This window comes from Euleptes europaea, chromosome 10 (assembly GCF_029931775.1).
Source record: "Euleptes europaea isolate rEulEur1 chromosome 10, rEulEur1.hap1, whole genome shotgun sequence".
In the NCBI taxonomy this organism is placed as follows: Eukaryota; Metazoa; Chordata; class Lepidosauria; order Squamata; family Sphaerodactylidae; genus Euleptes; species Euleptes europaea.
The window spans coordinates 77,283,937-77,302,417 of NC_079321.1; the positions used below are offsets into that span (position 1 = coordinate 77,283,937).

The following is an 18,481-nucleotide window of genomic DNA, read 5'->3' on the forward strand; positions in this document are numbered from 1 at the left end:
CCTTGAAGAGGGTTTCCTCATGTGGGAACCATTCAAAAATAGCCGCTCCTGGCTCTTTAACACATCTTGGCTTCCGAAGGCAAACAGATTTTTTATTTAGGTTTCCCACACGATAAGGATAAAATGCTGCCCTAACACAGTTAATATAGTCTTAATCTGGGGATTCCAAAACCTTTTTTGATCTTTGTGGTTGCTGCTGTGCTTCATGCTTAAGGTGTGGGAAACCTTTAATAAATTAATTTGCCTTTAGAGGCTAAAGTCCATATGAAAGAGACCTATAGTCTGAACTGGGAAAGTTCACTTTACCATTTCATTCAGCTACATTTGTTGATCCAGCCTCGACTATTAAAGATGACATGCAATTTTTCCCAGTACTGTATAGGTCCCAAACAATTGCCAGCTTCTGAATACATATACCAAGACTTTTATGTTAAGTATGTGTCTTCCAAAACACATGGTAGTCACCCTCACACAGCAGTGCTTTAGTGTACCATTTGTGCATCTGAAACATAATAGTGGAATTAAGGGTATTCCATACAAAGATCTAACAAAAATGTTCACTAGGAGTGCCACACAGTGGCACTTTTATACTATGCAACTGCTTTGCCTTTATGAAATAGTAAGCACTTTACGGAAAAAAACCAATTTCTATAACTCTTCCTACTCCCACTACACTTTTTCAGGTTTTGTTACATTTTTGTCCCCACTTTATATGAAATCATTTGTGGTTGTAAGCCACTATTATGTTATCCCTCAACTAAAAGGAATGCTCCAACGTTCACAACTGATAAGCAACATCTCTGGACTTATTACAAGAGTTAACCTGACTGAGTTACAGGGCTTTATCCCCTACCATGAGGTAAAAGTAATTATTAAGAACAGTCTTAAAGGGTTGTTTTTTCTGAATATCAAGCAGTAGCAGCTTGATGGCACTTAACACACACACACATCAAGCAGAAACATGTATAAAGCATAAATGAATTTTGTGTTTAGACTTGGGTCCCATTCGCAAGATATTTCATTGTGTATATGCAAATATTCCAAAATACAGAAAGATCTGAAATACAGAACACTTCTTGGTCCCAGCTGTCATAGAGAGCCACATGACTCAATCCATGTTGACAAGCAGGATTGTTGGGGGTTTTTTTAAATAAAGGTTCCAAAAACTCGCCCAAACCAGTCACTCAATGTACCTACAGAAGCTCCTGTCAGTTACTATCCACATTCAGGTAAGGGGCTGGGTTATGCATGAATCTGTTCTGCAATATTTGGTTATTATCTTAAAGTAACAGAACAAAACAATACTGAGAGCTTGGCGGCATTACCTTCTTTTGCTTCCTCCAGTGTTGCATCTTCACTTTTCCTGGTTCTCTCAGGTTGGTTTTCACTGCCAGTTTCCTAAAATGCAGAAAGCAACATGTTTTAAAGCTTAAACATTACCAGCTGCAAGTTGAGGCCTCAGCCTGGCCGCCATTGGCATGCTGATGTCACTTCTGGAAGTGACGTCATCATGTCACTGACAACTTGGTATTTGGGCAAAAACTTTGTGGTAGAATCTGTTTTTACCATAGAGTTTTGCCCAAATACCAGATAATCTCCCATGTCGTCGGCGATGTGATGACGTCACTTCCGGAAGTGATGTCAACATGCCAACCAGGCAGTTGCCTCAATTTAGGTCTGGTAAGACCACTGCCACCCGGTTAAACAGCACCAGGCGGATGGGGCCCAAAGTGGGGGATTCGCTGTCCCTGGTGGGGGCCCGGCAATCTTAATGCAAAAAACGACTCTTTTTAAGGCACAGTCTGTGCTACAACAAATGAACAGAAATGCATATTAATTAAAGTATCCAGGAAAGAAATAGTATTTAGTTCTCATTCCCAATCCTGCTGTTCTCATAGCTAAAAGCAACTAAATCTGCAAGTCAGCCTGCAAAAATCAGACTTGTTTCTTTACACTTATAGCCAGCAATATTAAGGAAATATGAGAGGTGCAGTTAAACACTCTGAAGCCACATGGGATTTGCATGCATCTTAAGCAAATACAAAGACAAATCTGGAATGCATACATTCAGATAGCTCAGAAATAATAAAATTAAAGCCTGGGGCAATTCTTAGGTACTAGATGAACAATATTTCTGCATGTTCTTTTTCATGAGTTGTATTTAGGTTTATTCTTAAAAGAAATCCCTACAAAACATGATCTATATAGCTTTCCAGTTCTATTGTTCTCCCTTTGCCTTGGTGACATTTTATTAACCTTGAGCACTTGCATCCATGTGACCCTTTAATGTGTGCAGCACATAATATTTACAGAAAATACTGCCACGTTATATAATCAAGACCTTCATCGGAAAAGGGAAGCACAAAGTCAGAACAGGAGAGGCTATTAGTACAGTGCATTTAATGTTTTAGTTGCAGTTAAACGGCTCTGTGAATTTCTGGATTGGCTTCCATTACCAAGAGCAGGACACTCTTAAAATCAAGGCTTTTTCCTCCCCTTCCCATCTTTGTGAATGAATGAGGATTCCCATGTTTGGTTCCTTTTACAGTACATTAGCGCTTCTCAGTGGACTGATGGATTTTCAAACATTATGGAGAAAATAAAAATCGAGAAAACTACAGTATATAGAATGATGAATTTCTTTGTGTCGTGTTTATCCACACATTGCTGGGAGCAAAAATGAAATGTGAGACTCTGCCAGGAAGGCAGGAACATATAAAGGAAATATTCCTTAAATGTTACCTTTAGTAATCTTTTTTTCCTAGTTCCTCCCTATCTCTTAGGCTGCTGATAACACCACAGCACAGACTACAAATGCAATTACCGTATTTTTCGCTCCATAAGACGCACCTAGTTTTTAGAGGAGGAAAACAAGAAAAAATCTTGATTTCCTCCTCGAAAAACTTGTCTTATGGAGCGAATGCCAGCTGGGCGTGTGCGCGTCGGGATGGCGCAAGCCGGCGTTCCCCGACCCAACGGCCAGCTGGGAGGCGGGCGGAGCCGCACAGAGCCGGCTGGGCGCGTGTGCGTCGCGCTGGAACGACGCGAGCCGGCTCTGTGCGCCCCCCCCCGACTCCCAGCTGGCAGGCGGGCGGAGCGCACAGAGCCGGCTGGGCATGCTGGAACGACGCGAGCCGGCTTTCCCCGACCCAACGGCCAGCTGGGAGGCGGGCGGAGCCGCACAGAGCCGGCTGGGCGCGTGTGCGTCGCGCTGGAACGACGCGAGCCGGCTCTGTGCGCCCCCCCGCCTCCCAGCTGGCAGGCGGGCGGAGCGCACAGAGCCGGCTGGGCGTGCTGGAACGACGCGAGCCGGCTTTCCCCGCCCTGACGGCCAGCTGGCAGGCGGGCAGGGCGCACAGAGCCGGCTGGGCGCGCTGGAACGGGGCACACAGAGCCGGCTCACGTCTTTCCAGCGCGCCCAGCCGGCTCTGTGAGCACATTCGCTCCATAAGACGCACAGACATTTCCCCTCACTTTTGAGGTGGAAAAAAGTGCGTCTTATGGAGCGAAAAATACGGTATGTTTCTCTAAAACAAGCTTAATTCAGCTCTAATCCAGAAACATGCTAAACACGCAAATACTCCTCTGAAAATAAAGAAGATAGGTTGTTCCCCCACTTCCATCGGGAATACTAAACTGGTTATGACAGATCAGTGTCTTTGCCAATGTCAGTACCTTGACAACCCCCAACTAAGTTGATAAGAACAGCAGGGGTACCACAGAAGTAACAGCTTTTCTGCAAGGCAGCAAAGGCATCTTGCCTCTCCAAGTTGCTACACAGATCTGGCCAAAGTTTCTCCAAAATATTGCAGATAGGTGCAGACACATACACCAAGCACTGCACTCAGTGTCCTTGGGACACTGCAAGGAAATCATACATTACTTCACTTGGTGATTTTAAGAAACATTGCTACCCCAAGCAACCACATCTGTGAATATAAGCTGCAAATTTACGGGACTTTTCAAAGGCTCCTGGATATGCCTTAATCAGATTGCAGACCCCATTCTACAGTAATAAACAATATCCAAGCTATGGTAAGCAACGTTCAATATTTCACTATTTTTATTATACTTATAAAAGCAAGTATTATCACACAAGAGCAGAAAAATCCATGTTGTGTACAATCTTTCATTCAAATTTCCTAAATATAATTTCATGTTTAACATTTTGTAAAAATCTACCTAAGCTTTTTGTCTATGTATTAATTCAGGTTTTATAAAATCAATCCATAGATGGATTTTTTTTTCATTTTCATAATCAACATGGGAGTATTGCAAGCTGTGAAATAATCAAGATCTCCAACCACGTAAAGCCACTCTTCAATATCACCTTTTTATTTAAACACATTGAAACAGCAGCTTTTCAGCTTTTAAAAGGATATTCAGAAACAGAGGTTAGAGGCAGGAATATGGCACCCACATATGCTGAAATCCACCATCTAAACATTCATATGAAGACCAGCCCTGCTTCTAAAAGCAAAGGGATTCTCTTGCAAACAGCATAATGTCTCCCAACATGTATGCAAGGTATTCTCAAACCTAAAGAAAATGCTTATCTTTATGCTAGCAGATAAGGTCATTGTGTTACTTTAGTATTCATTATGCAGCCTGAATTATACAAAGCAGGTTTTTAGGAAAGGTTTTTTTTTTTTGAGGCTGTTGAAGTGTACAAGTGTGTACCTGACTTTTCACATATTTGTAATTATCAGCTTTGATACGGATGTTTTTAAGTGAGGGCAAGCCAAAACCTAAGAAGGATCTTACTTTTTCTGTTGGATAAGTTTGCTGCTTGAAAATATCTCTCACGTCAGGAACTTGGTACTGTTTGTTTTTCTTTCTCATGGTCTGTGTGACGGTCTCCACTCGCTTCTGCACGGCTGCCGCCTGAGTGCGGGTCAGTGTAGCCAAAACCACCAGGCTTTCTTGAGAGTCTCCTGCGCCGTCACCAAAGAGGTTTGACAATCCTGCTTCTTTCAACCACTCTTCCTCCAATTCTCCTTCTGCACTGGGTAAAAGGAGAACAATTTTTAAAAGACCAGATGTAGATAATGTCGGTATGACTACTGCACAAACGGCCAGGCATTACATGGCTCTTGCTCTTGGATTTTGCATGGACCGATTTGACTTAACACATTTTTCTACTTTTGTTACTGATTCAGGATAAATTACTGATAATGTCCTTATTTTTTCTACACAACAACATAGCTTAGTAAACACTAAATACAGCCAGTGTGGTGTAGTGGTTACAATGCCAGACTAGGATCTGGGATACCCAGGTTCAAATCCCCATTCTGCCATGGAAGTTCACTGGGTGACCCTGGGCTGGTCACACACTCTCCGCGCAACCGTGGGTCCCTGTTGACAGCTGGATATGTATTATAGTAGGCCTTCATAGGTATAATGGATGACTTCAATTTCTAATGAAAACAAAGGTTACCTTATTTTAGGAGTCCTCAGTGTGGTGCCCACAGGCACCATGGCACCCGCCAACACCTTTTCTGGCTCCCGCCAAGTGTTTTTAGGAAGGGAGTGGGGACAAGTAGAGCTTTTGCCCAGCAAGGCCTCTGATTTAGAAATATACACTGTGTTACTGAAGTTAAGCTGTGGCAATCATTTTGTGGATGGCTCTGCCTCCTGCAGCAGCCATTTTGTGGTCGACATATTGTTGTTGCGCCCACGATGCTATGTCAGAGTTTCAAATATGCCCACAGGCTCAAAAAGGTTGGGGACCCCTATTCTAGACATGATAGGTTTGAGACTTGGGGGATTGGTTGTATTATTTGGATAGAACTCTAAGGCTCCTTCCATTTGAAAGTTTTGTTCCAGATTCATGTCTGAATTGGAGCAGGGTTTGTTTGTTTTGAGCATCCACACATCACCCTCTCATTCTCTACTTTCCATGTGTTCTCCCACTTTATTGTGGTCTTTCACTGGGGCTGCTTGCCAGGTCCCTCCTGGACACCAGTGAAGGATGTAGGGGTAGGGTGTCCAGATCCAGCTTGGGAACCTCCTGGAGATTTGGGGATGGAGCCTGGGGAGGACAGGGATCTCAGTGGAGTACAATGTCATAGAGTCCATCCTGCAAAGCATCCATTTTCTCCAGGGGAACTGATCTCTGTAGTCTGGAGATGAGCTGTAATTCCAGGGCATCTCCAGGTTCCACCTGGAGGCTGGCATCCCTATCTTTCACAAACCTGGTTTGATATGATCTTTTGGGGAAGATCACAGTAAAAGCACCCCTACACACTGTGTGGATAAGAAGGTGTGCATTTTTGCACATCCAGCCCATATTAGCCCATGTTCTCTGGCTCAGTCCCCCATGGCTACCATTCCCTGCATCCCCACATGCCAAGGGATGGTTTATGCATGTGTTTGTGGAGGGGGGTGGCAGCTGCAAGGGGCTAAGGCAAGGGAAATGCAGAGAAAACGATGGTGTGGATGCTTTGTTGCCACGGTGTATGCCTCCACAGTGTCAATGGACAGAATATGGAACATTGCCCAAATAAACATCCCAAGCAAAAGATGGATATTTTCATGTCCATTAGAATTTGTTTTACAGAATTACAGCAGTAAGCTTTTGAAAGACCAGTCATACTTCTCCATGTCTGCAATATTTGACTGCTACTTATTTTGAACATTTGACTGCTACTTATCACTCACAATCCATTCCTGCAAAAAGTTGCAAAGTCTCTAATTTTAGAATAATGTTTCATCAAACTGTTCCACCATTTAGATTTCTCAATTTTTCTATAGTAAAACCGGCTATTCTTAAGAATCTTATATTCACATGATATAATGATTTTTCTTAGAGAACATATGATTTCACTGATCATCTATTACTTCACATATTAGTCTTTTGACATATCATCAAGAATCACCAACAGTACAGTTTCCTTTTGTCCTTCCTTGACTGCAAAGAGAATTTTTTTAGTATATTTAAAATGTGAGACTATAAACTTACTATAAAGTCAAAACATACAAACAAACAAACAAACAAACAAAAACCTGACCTGGATGACCCAGGCTAGCCTGATCTCCTCAGAAGCTAAGCAGGGTCAGCCCTGGTTAGAATTTGGATGGGAGTCCTCCAAGAAATACCAGGGGCATGATGCACAGGTGGGCAATGGCAACCCACCTCCAAACATCTCATGCCATGAAAACCCTACAGGGTCAACCCTAAGTTAGCTGTGACTTGACGGCACACACATAAACACAAAAGTCAAAACAACATAATTTGAAAACTAGAATATCTTTTTGATTCTACAGAAATAACTGATGAATAAAAACAAAAGCAAAGACAAAAGCGGTTTTAATGCAATAACGGTGTGTTGTGCCATGCATTCTGTCTGAGTACAGACAACCCTCTCTATAAAAGGATGAACTTCCCGTTGCCACTGTCCTAATCCAGCAACAACAGCTTGAAAACTGTACAAATGTGATAGAAGAAGGAAGAAATTACTCTCAATTCAGAGAAGAACACATTTTCATAACTGGAATTGTTTCTCCTAGTTCCATACACATCAATGAAGTGGTAAAAGTAACTCAACCAAACTGTATTCCCAAAGTAAACTGAAGCAATATAAAATGCTCCTGATCATGCTGTACAGGGGTAATACATACTGCTCAAACAAAAACTGATTATACAAAAGACCAGTCTTCATACCCTGGGGCATTGCTGCTGCATGGGAGTCAACAGCCCTGCATTCTTTGTTATCATGTAATAGTGACAGATACACTTCCAGATATGTGGATAAGTACTCATCCTTTACCTATTGATTTTAAACTTTTATAAACTACTGGGGCATGGGGAAGGAGGGGAAAGCATATTACTGGTCACCATAGCAGAGACGTGCACACAATAGTCCACTGGAGCAGTGAGGATCACTCTGCTCAAAGAGTGTTTCGGCTATTCCAGGATATATTCTGAAGCGCTACAAAACAGGTTGGACCAGAGAGATGACAACATACAGCAGCTATGCACCACTGACAATGGATGAAGCCAGACAATGGTTTTGAGAAATATTATGATACTGGCACCTTTGCACTGGAGTACACACTCATTTCTTTTATTGCCTCTCAAAAAACATGTTTTACAGAGATTATAGTGGAACGAGCGCACACACAGCGTGCTGCTCACACCTTGAACTCCCTTTTGTCATTTTACTTTATTGTCCGCCTTCAGCCAGTGTTAATTTTCCATACCACCCTGTGATCTTTGAAAAGTTTTCATCTCTGCACGTTCACTAACGGGTAGCCTGGCCCTGGCGCTGGCCAACTGGCACTAACCTCAATTATATATATCAATACCAACATGTTGTACCACATGCAAGAACGTCAGGATCTAAAGTTGAAATGTTTTGATCAAGCTTAATTTAGATTACCATCAGGCTCCTTAACAACAGCCACTTCTTGTTCTTCATGATTACTTCCTTCAGTTTCGTGGATGTTTTCCAGTTCTTTCCAGTAGTCATCCATAGATAATTCATCCAGTGAATCCTGAGAACCTGAGCGATTGTAAGGGGGCTTTCCTGGGGATTTCTTAGAGTCGTCATGGTTCATTGTATACTGGCCAGATCTCCGGCTATATAAATGCAGACAAAAACATAGAGATGTAAGAATGTGGTATCATGTTTATCACTACATCAACAAGGTTAGTAAAGAAACACAATTTTCACGCTCCCATAAAGATGTCATAAACTTTGAACTTTTAAGTAAGCATTTTCATTTTAAGTAAGCACTTCTCTTCTAATCATTTTTACGCATGCGAACACTGCTAAACTTTTTATAGTTATATTGGGGCAGCAGTATTCTCTCTCTTCAAGCGCTAACCTTTTTTTAAAGCTTCCTATCCGTTTTAGCAATGTCCAGAATTCTATCAGAGTGTGTTCAGAAGACAGAATTTCTTTTCCCAAAGCAGGACAATAGCTGGCTGAATTGCCTATTGCTTTGTGGCAGAAGTTAGTGATAAACACGTCAAATAAGGATAAACTCCCCAGGGATGCCTTGTACTGACACAAGGAAAACAAGCTGCATATGTTGAAGTGAGTAAACTGAGCCTGGTGTTCAAATCTGAAGCAGCCCTTTAGTTTGTGGTGGAAAGGGCCGTCAAGTCACAGCTGACTTATGGCAATCCCATAGGGCTTTCAAGGCAAGAGATGTTCAGAGGTGGTTGCCTGCCTCCACCTGCCTGCCTCCACCTGGGCTGAGAGAGTTCTGAGAGAACTGTGACAGGCCCAAGCTCACCCAGCAGGCTTCATATGGAGGAGTGGGGAATCGAACCCGGTTCTCCAGATTAGAATCCACCGCTCTTAACCACTACATCACGCTGGCTCTCTCCCTTTAGTTTACATAGCTCCTATTAAAGAATGCAGCTGTTCATAAAATAAGTTCTTTCACTGGATAAAACAAATTAATTTCCTGTTTTGACAAATTTAGTTACCATTTCAAACAGCTTCTTGTAGTTTGCCATTTTAACTCATGTAAGAGAGAGTTGCTGCTTGTTCTACAGTAGTGCCACTTGCAGACTATACCAAACATATCTATCTTCTTTACATCTTTTTTTTTCCACGAACCACTGCAATTCCTATGCTTAGATATAACATTTCAATTTAGGCAATATCTGGGAAAGACCAGCCTGTTTCAAGGCCAAGGTAATCAAGTAGCTGGGATTTTTATAGCCCTGGTTCAAGCAAAACCAAACTAAAGCAAACTCTAGCTATAAACATCCACACTGAAAATATTTCATTCTAGTTCATTTGTGCCCTTGAAATATATATATATATATATATATATATATATATATATATATATACACACACACACACACACACACACACACACACACACACACACACACATACACATATATATATATATATATATATGCCCTTGAATATAACTGGCAACTTCTACTAATTGCAGCCTTTTGAATACTATGGCAGACAAAAAAAAATCTATTTGACTTTTTTATTTATTGAAAGGATTTATAACCCACAAAAGGTTTCTGCACATGACTTGGCTTCCAAAGCAAATATACAACGCCCCCCCACACACACACACAATTACAAACCGTTAAGACACATCGACATCACATAAATTATAACATAAACCACCTGCAGTGGTCAGCAGTACTTCTAGCCAAAAGCCTGGGCAAACAACAAACTTTTTACTGGCATCTCAAACGTAAAAGCCCGGATGTCAGACAAGCAACAGTGAGGAGGAGGAGGCCCCCACGAGCGAGGTGCCCATATGCTGTCTCCCCGCTGACCCCTCACTACACCTTGGAAGATGGAAGGGGACACACAGAGAAGTACCCCTGCCGGAGGGCCAAAGTAGAAGCGGCGGTGTCCTTGTGCCACCATGAGGATACTGCCACCATTTAAAAGTAATTTCAAAAATGCCTTGAGGGCATGTGCTGAAACTTACTTTAATGATATTGGTCATCTGGCCAATTGGGCCCTGAACAGTGTCACACTAAGATCAAAATAAGAAAAAAGAAAAAGCAACTATCTAACTAGCCCATAAAGAAATTAATATTTTTAAATCTTAATTGTCTGGGAAAGAAATTTGGCAACTGCCAATGTAATATTAAAATCCACCCCTGCTAAAATAACCCTCAAATTGTCCAATTTGGAGACATCTTGGGGATGTCATTTATGTTTTATATACCCTTATACACTTAGCCTAAATGTCATTTTAAACAATAATTTGTGTACATTGATGTGTCAAAAGCAAAGGTGTAACTATCTCACCAGAATACCTGTATCAGCTGTTAAACAAGAGCAACAACAACCCGCAAACAAACAATGGCAGGCTTTAGTCTCCAAGTATGATGTAGTGTACACTGTGTTTTATTTTTATTTTTAGGTGAGAGGAAACATTGAAAGCAGACAGCAAGGATCTGCCTGCATGCTGGCTCAAAGGGTCCAGTTTTTGGATCAGTCTGGATATGGGATGTCTGGATAAGGGATACTCTATTTGCATAAATGTTTAATAAAATTAATAAGAGTCACCAGGGAGACTAATTCAAGAGGGGAAACTGTTAGTTTTCTGCAGTAAAAGAACAAGGAGGGTTGCCACACTTTGTGCGTGGGTTAAGTGACGTCAAGTCACTTCCGACTCACGGCGACCTTATGAATCAATATCCTCTAAAACGTCCTATCGTTAACGGTGCCACACTTTAAAAGCTAATAAATACATTGCAAGATAAGTTTTCTTAATTATACATACTAATAGAAAGGTTATGCTGCAATATGTTGTCAGACTTTCAGGTGGCACAAGACTCTTCATCACATAAGGAGATATAAGGCCCTAACAGGGAAAACATTCATAATTGTGAAAGGGAATGGAATCCAGCTAATGCACTGTAAGTAGTCAACATTACAGAGCCCAGGATTTGTGTTCATACAGTAGTCCCAGATAAAAACATTTAAAGCAATTTGTGGTAGTTCGGGGTGATGCAGAAGCAATTAGCTATCAGGGTCTAAAAGCTATAAGGTAGGCAAGGACATTTCAGCTCTCTGGCAGTCATTGATTGCAAAGAAAATAATACATACTAACAGATAGACTGGACACTACACCTGTTAAAAGTTTCAGAGGGTAGCCAAGCTGATCTGCAATAGAACATATATAAGGATATAAGCTTTCAAGAGTCAATGCTCCCTTCATCAGAGCTTTGATTCTCAAAGGTTTATACCCTGAAAATCTTGTTGGTCTCTAAAGTGCTACTGGACTCAAATCTAGCTGTTAGACTTGTTAAAACTTTATTTGCCAGGTCATCTAACTCACAGAACAGAATTTGGGCTCTAAAGCAAACAGAAGCTTTGATTTCAGCTTCCGGGGACTAGCCTAACAGACACAAGTTTCCTTTCTACCAGTTAAAACCCTCCTTGCAAGCCCATTCCCCATCTCTTCACCTGTCTACCTCACAGAGGTGAGGAGGGTAGGAAGCAGGGACAGGGCTTTTCCAGTGAAGGCACCTCACCTATGGAATGGCCCTTCAGGCATGCTTGGAGCCTATTCTACTCTCTTCATAGAATCATAAGAGCTGGAAGGGATCACAAGGGTGATCTAGTCCACCCCCTCCAAACTACATCCCCCCACACCCTCAGTGACCCCTACTCCATGCCCAGAAGATGGCCAAGATGCCCTCCCTCTCATCACCTGCTTAAGGTCATAGAATCAGCACTGCTGACAGATGGCCATCAAACCTCTTCTTAAAAACCTCCAGGGAAGGAGAGCTCATCACCTCCCGAGGAAGCCTGTTCCACTAAGGAACTGCTCTGTTAGAAAATTCTTCCTAATATCTAGATGGAAACTCTTTTGGTTTAATTTCAACCCATTGGTTCTGCTTCGACCTTCTGGGGCAACAGAAAACAATTCGGCACCATCCTCCATATGACAGCCTTTCAAGTACTTGAAGATGGTTATCATATCACCTCTCAGTCTTCTCCTCTCCAGGCGAAACATACCCAGCTCCTTCAACCTTTCCTCGTGGAACTTGGTCTCCAGACCCCTTACCATCTTTGTTGCCCTCCTCCGGACACATTCCAGCTTGTCTACATCTTTCTTAAATTGCAGTGCCCAAAACTGAACACAGTACTCTAGGTGAGATTTAACAAGGGCAGAGTAAAGCGATACCATCACTTCACTTGATCTGGACACTATACTTCTGTTGATGCAGCCCAAGATCGCATTTGCATTTTTAGTTACAGCATCACACTGCTGACTCATGTTCACTGTTTGGTCTACTAAGACCCCAAGATCCTTTTCACACACACTACTGCTCAGACAAATCTCACCAATCCTATAATAATGCATTTGATTTTTCCTACCTAAATGCAGAACTTTACATTTATCTTTGTTGAAGTGCATTTTATTAGTTTTAGCCAAATTCTCCAACCTGTCAAGATCATCCTGTATCCTGACTCTGTCTTCTACCATATTTGCTACCCCTCCCGATTTAGTATCATCTGCAGATTTAATTTGCCCGCCTCCAATCTTCTGGATCCTCACCTGTTCTCCAAGACCTCTCAAAAATAACGGACAGACGCTCAGAAATTACATGTGCAGGTTGTTTTGAGTACCCTTGGATGCAATTCATCTGGCCCTGAGGACTTTGCTTCATTTAAAGAAACCAGGTGTTTGTGCACTACCCCAAAGCCAATCCTCGGCTGCAAATCCCTTCCCTCATCATGTGATCTATTTATGCCATGTTGAACCCCACGTCCCTCACAAGAAAAGACTGAGGAAAAGTAGGAATTGAGCAGTTATGCCCTCTCTTCATCTCCTGTTACAATTTTACTTTCCAGTCCCTGCAATGGGCTTATCTTGTCCTTGCTTTTATTCTTACTCTGTACATAGGAATAGAACCCTTCTTTGTTGTGTTTAGCATCTCTCTTTTCGTTCCCAAAACACTTCCTTTTACCCAGACTATTATCAAAGGGGTTTCTTTTTTTAAAAAGAAATGTTTTTACCTTCTGTTTATAGTCTGAAGACTGTTTTAGGAAGATTGTTTCAGGCTACAAAATATTTTATGATCTGGCTGAGTTTTTACAGGCTTCCTTATTTTTATACGTCTTTATGATTTTATCACTGTCGAGGCACTGTGTAAACTTGCCGAACAAACAAACATGTTTGTTAATCTGAAGAGCGGACTGAATGTCAAGGATCTTTACTTCTCACTTGCACTATTTCTACTGTTCTGCAGATGATATACAGCGAAATCGGGGGGGGGGGGGAAGAGATGATATACAGCAAAAGACATATTTCTGGACCAGCGCACCATCCAGAAAGTACCCAAATGTCTACTTGGCCTCTGAAACCATACAGATATATCAGTTTCAAGGCCCGTTGTCAAAAATAAGATCTAGTGTGCCAGGCACTTAGGGAGTGAAATGTATGTAAATAATCTGTGGGGCTTTCCTTTAGCATTTGGCACTTAGCCTGTGTCAAGAGTTATGCTTATCTTGTAATAAGGAAAGACAGCCTAAGTATTTGCTACAGTCATGATAAGAAATCATGTTTGTTCTCTTCCCATTTCGGAAGGCAGCTCTAATCGAATAGGACCATTGTATGAGTATACCACCACAATTTTTCAGTGGATGCGCTTGTTTACAGCTGAACTAGTTTACACAATAATCGCCTTAATATAGTACTTGATTGCAGAACAAAAGCTGGATAATACTCTTCTGCGACTCACATATTTTATCTTTCCTCAAGTACTGCTGCTATGCTATTTCCAATGGAACTTGCCCAGGAATGTCACATTCCATTGAAAAGAAACAGCGCTCACGCAGTCATAAAGCTTGGCAGATTAAAGCCAGATCTTCCTCCCTCTCTCACACCCACTCACAGTGGCATTCTCTTTAAAAATAACTGCTTGAGGAAGTAGTTTTATTGCCAGTTCTGATCTCACACTGGAACATACTACTTTGACACAAGTGAGTGACTGTACTATGCCCTGGCTCTTTCACAGACCTATCATGAACACAACCTCTCTCTCTCTCTTTCTCAAGAATACTTTAAAGGGTTCAGAGTAGGCACAAAATAATAGCCCCTCCAAAGTATGGTTTGTGTTCTAAGTATATTGCCAAACCTACTCCCCTATAACTTGGAAGCTATCCCAAACATGGCCCACCCATTGGCAAAGTGTCACTACATCTGCAGTCCCCATTATTAATCAGTCAGATGCAACCATAAAGCAAAGGAAGTCAAAGGCTGGTCTCTTCAGAGATCATTGTCTTTGCTTTGGGCAGGGCCGAGCACCAGGCATAGTCAATCTTCATCCGAAGGCATGTTTTGCAGCATTCACCTCTCTTTTACAAATTACTCATGCCTTCCCATATAAATGCTTTGGGACATTTGTTTTTAACGTGCAGCACATCACTGATCAGCTCTCCAGAGGATCACTTTCTTTAACGTAAAAGCAGGAGTGGGGCTGAGTGGTAAGTAGGGTTTCCAGGTCCCTCTTTGCCATAGATGGGAGATTTTTGGGGCAGAGCCTGAGGAGGGCGGGGTTTGCGGAGGGGAGGGACTTCAATGCCATAGAGTCCAATTGCCAAAGCAGCCATTTTCTCCAGGTGAACAGATCTCTATCAGCTGGAGATCCATTGTAATAGCAGGAAATCTCCAGCTAGTACCTGGAGGTTGGCTACCCTAGGGGTAAGCATGGTTGGAAGTGGGAGGAGGAGGGTTAGATGCCCACTCAAAACCATTGGTTCAGATATAGTCAGTGACAGCCAATGTGGGAGACCCAGGTTCAAATCCCATCTCTAACATGGAAGCCTGCTGAGTAACATTAAGCAATTTCACCCACTTTCAGCCTAACCGACCTCAGGGGGTTGTTGTGAGAATAAAATGGAAAGGAGAGAATATTATAAATAAGTTTCCATTGGGGAGAAAAGTGTGGTATAAATGAAATAAATAAGTCCCATGAGGACAGTATCACACATCTACATTCATGCATAAGTGACCTCTTCAATAATAGACATGGCACCCAGATGCTACTGAAAATGACAGTTCCTCCTTCATAGTAATTAATTAGTTGGAAGAACACAAGGCAACAGATATGAACTGTGAAAATGAATACCTCATGCAAAATAAGTATGTTTTGATATAATTAGAAATTAAGATTAGTAATGAAACATCACTTGTGTGCTTGTAAAGTGCCTTTGAATCCCGGCTGACTTATAGCGACTCCTAGTGGAGATTTCAAGGCAAGTGATTCAGCAGAGGTGGCTTGCCATTGCCTTCCTCTGCAGAGTCTTCCTTGGTGGTCTCCCTTCCAAGTACCAACCCAGACGAGATCAGAGAAGATTGGGCTATACTATGCCATTCCCCCAACCCTAAACATCACTTAGGGTGATTTATTTATTTACACTATTTATAGTCTGCCTTTCTCACTGGGACTCAATGCAATTTACACAGAGTCCAATACAATCATCAATAAACAATGAAACAGGATTTGGGTTGTAGATCCAACCAGAAGTCTAAAAAACAGAACTGAAGCAAAGTGTAAGTGTTAACATGACACACTAAATGATGCAAAACTATACAATGGGAACCATCCCACAGCAAACTATACACAGTAGTACAGACCACAGTCCCCAATAATTTATCCAAGTAACTTTGTAAAGCCTCTTCTAACAGTGATACTCTATATTCTGCATAGAAAAGCCTTCTTGAATAATTCAGTTTTGCATAGTTTGCAGAAGCCAAGAGAGTGGAAGCCTTTCTGACCTCCTCAGGCAGGCCATTCCACAAGATGAGGGACACAAAGGAGAAGGCATGTGTATGGGCAGTTGTTGACTTTGCCCATTTACAGATTGTTGGAAGTGACTTGATGGCATTTAATACACACACACACACACACACACACATCTGCAGAAGCCCTTGCTGTCATGGCAGAGCATAGGGGGAGACCCAAGGCAGATTGTGTGTTTACATCTGTTTTTATTAACTTCTAATAAATCAGCAAGTTGGGATGAAATCACTTCACAATACACAACAGTCTGCAAGATGTACTCCAGATGACAGGTACAATTAAAAGAAATGGGGGAGAGACTATATGCAGTACAATAAGATGAGAAGTTGAAAGGCTAATCATCATAATAAGCTAACACAATCACATATATTTAAGTCTATATCAATATTTCTCAGAATGAATGGGAAGCAAGTAATTTCAAATGATTGTATCTTTGTCCATTTCCCCCTTAATTGTACAATCTCAGGCATATTTTTCCTGAGTAGACCATGTGGCTGGAGTACGCCATTTAATAACACTTAGAATATCTGATGCCATTATTAGATTCCTAGCAGTGTATGATACCATTTTCTTATTGAACTGTTAAGATTTCCTAGCAGAACGTTAACTAAGTTGGAGGAAATAGCAAACCCACTTGCTTACAATTTCAGGACTAGATAACCAGCAAGAAATTAGTCTCACATCTATTATAGAAGCAATGTTTATAATTACCATTTTAATAAAATTTGTGTATGAGATGCACATGAGAAGTTACTAACACAACTTTATAATATGTTTCTGGGAAGCTGATAAAGGATGCATACTATATATTACCCGCAGAGCCACCTACACCTATGGAGCCTATGTAGCCAAAGGGACAGGTGGACTCCATCTTAGATTAAACAAGATATATGAATTACGTGAAATAATACACCATCTCATGATGAGACAGGCTGTCTCCAGGAGAAATGGTCCCATCCTTGAATCAAGGGTTTATAGTATACTGTAACTCCATGGGAGATCTCTACACCCAGGCCAAATTCAATTGATACAGAATGTTGCAGCCAGGATGTTAGCTGGAGTGCATCGTAGGGACCATATCACTCCAATTTTGGCCCATGTACTGGCTTCCAATCTGTTTCCATCACAATTCAAGGTGCTTCTGTTGAGCTTTCAAGCACTCTATGGCATGGGACCAACATACCTAAAGGACTGCCTATTCCCTTATGAACCTACTCGACCAATGCGTTCTTCTTTCAAGAATCTGCTCCAGGTGTCCCTGCCTTCTGAGATTACACAGGTAGCAACTGGGAAGAGGGCTTTTTGGTTGTGGCACCAAAACTCTGAAGCTCTCTCTCCAGGAGGACTTGTCTAACCCTTCTGTTGCCATCTTCCATTGGCGGGTGAACACTTTTTTTTGTTTCGTTCGGCATTCCCCCAATGATTCCTCAAAAGGGACTGATTCCAGAATGCATTGTCCTCCACTGGGCCCCCAATTTTTGTGTTTGATTGCTTTTTCATTACATTCCCTGAATCATATTTTACATACTGCATATTTTAAGTCTGATGCTCCAAACATTGAAATTCTCCTTAATTTCTACCCATAAACATGTCAAACTGTACTCAGGCTTGACGTTTCCATGCACAGCTCACATTCATCCTTATCAGCAAAAGCACATGGTATGAATCAACTTAAATCTAGTGGAACCACTGTTTTCAGCACTCCAGTTGCTACCCCAACACTTGGGTTGGGGATCATTTCATTGGATAACAGGGTAGCCACTTGATGCTTGGATCCTGCCCCATACCTTGCCAAATGCTCCTTTCTGTTGTAATCAATAAAGCTGTGGCCTTTGTTAACCGAATTTTGTGTATCCGTGTTTATTTCCTGATCATTTTTGTTGCGGTACTGTTTCTTCCCTTAGGACCACAAACAGCAGCGATATATCACATAAAATAGCATTCTCATGTGCTTTCTAGAAATACCAGTTCTAACTTTTCCAGAACATCACAAAATTAAGATTGCAAACTGCCTTAAGGATTATACATGTGAGATCTGTTCTGCACTATTCAATACCAACAAGTAATGGTGCCAAAAACCTGCATTTTGGTTCATGCTTCTCTCTCCCAACATGGAACTAACTTTCTTCTCTCTGTCTTTGCATGGGTCAGTAAGCAAAATTTGGCCCACTACCACAACAACAGAAGGTAACTCATCAGGCTAACCCCCAGTTTAAT

General features: G+C 41.7%; 1 protein-coding gene across 1 annotated transcript in view; it reads right to left on the reverse strand.

Moving 5' to 3' along the window:
* The window catches only part of ARHGAP18 (Rho GTPase activating protein 18), an 86,326-nt gene that overhangs the window by 27,470 nt on the left and 40,375 nt on the right, over positions 1-18,481 (reverse strand). The window contains exons 3-6 of the mRNA XM_056856227.1: positions 13,015-13,028; positions 8,382-8,581; positions 4,765-5,000; positions 1,326-1,398 (exon numbers count right to left, since the gene is read on the reverse strand). Coding sequence (XP_056712205.1) covers positions 1,326-1,398; positions 4,765-5,000; positions 8,382-8,581; positions 13,015-13,028 — 523 coding nt within the window. The remainder of the gene's footprint in view (positions 1-1,325; positions 1,399-4,764; positions 5,001-8,381; positions 8,582-13,014; positions 13,029-18,481) is intronic.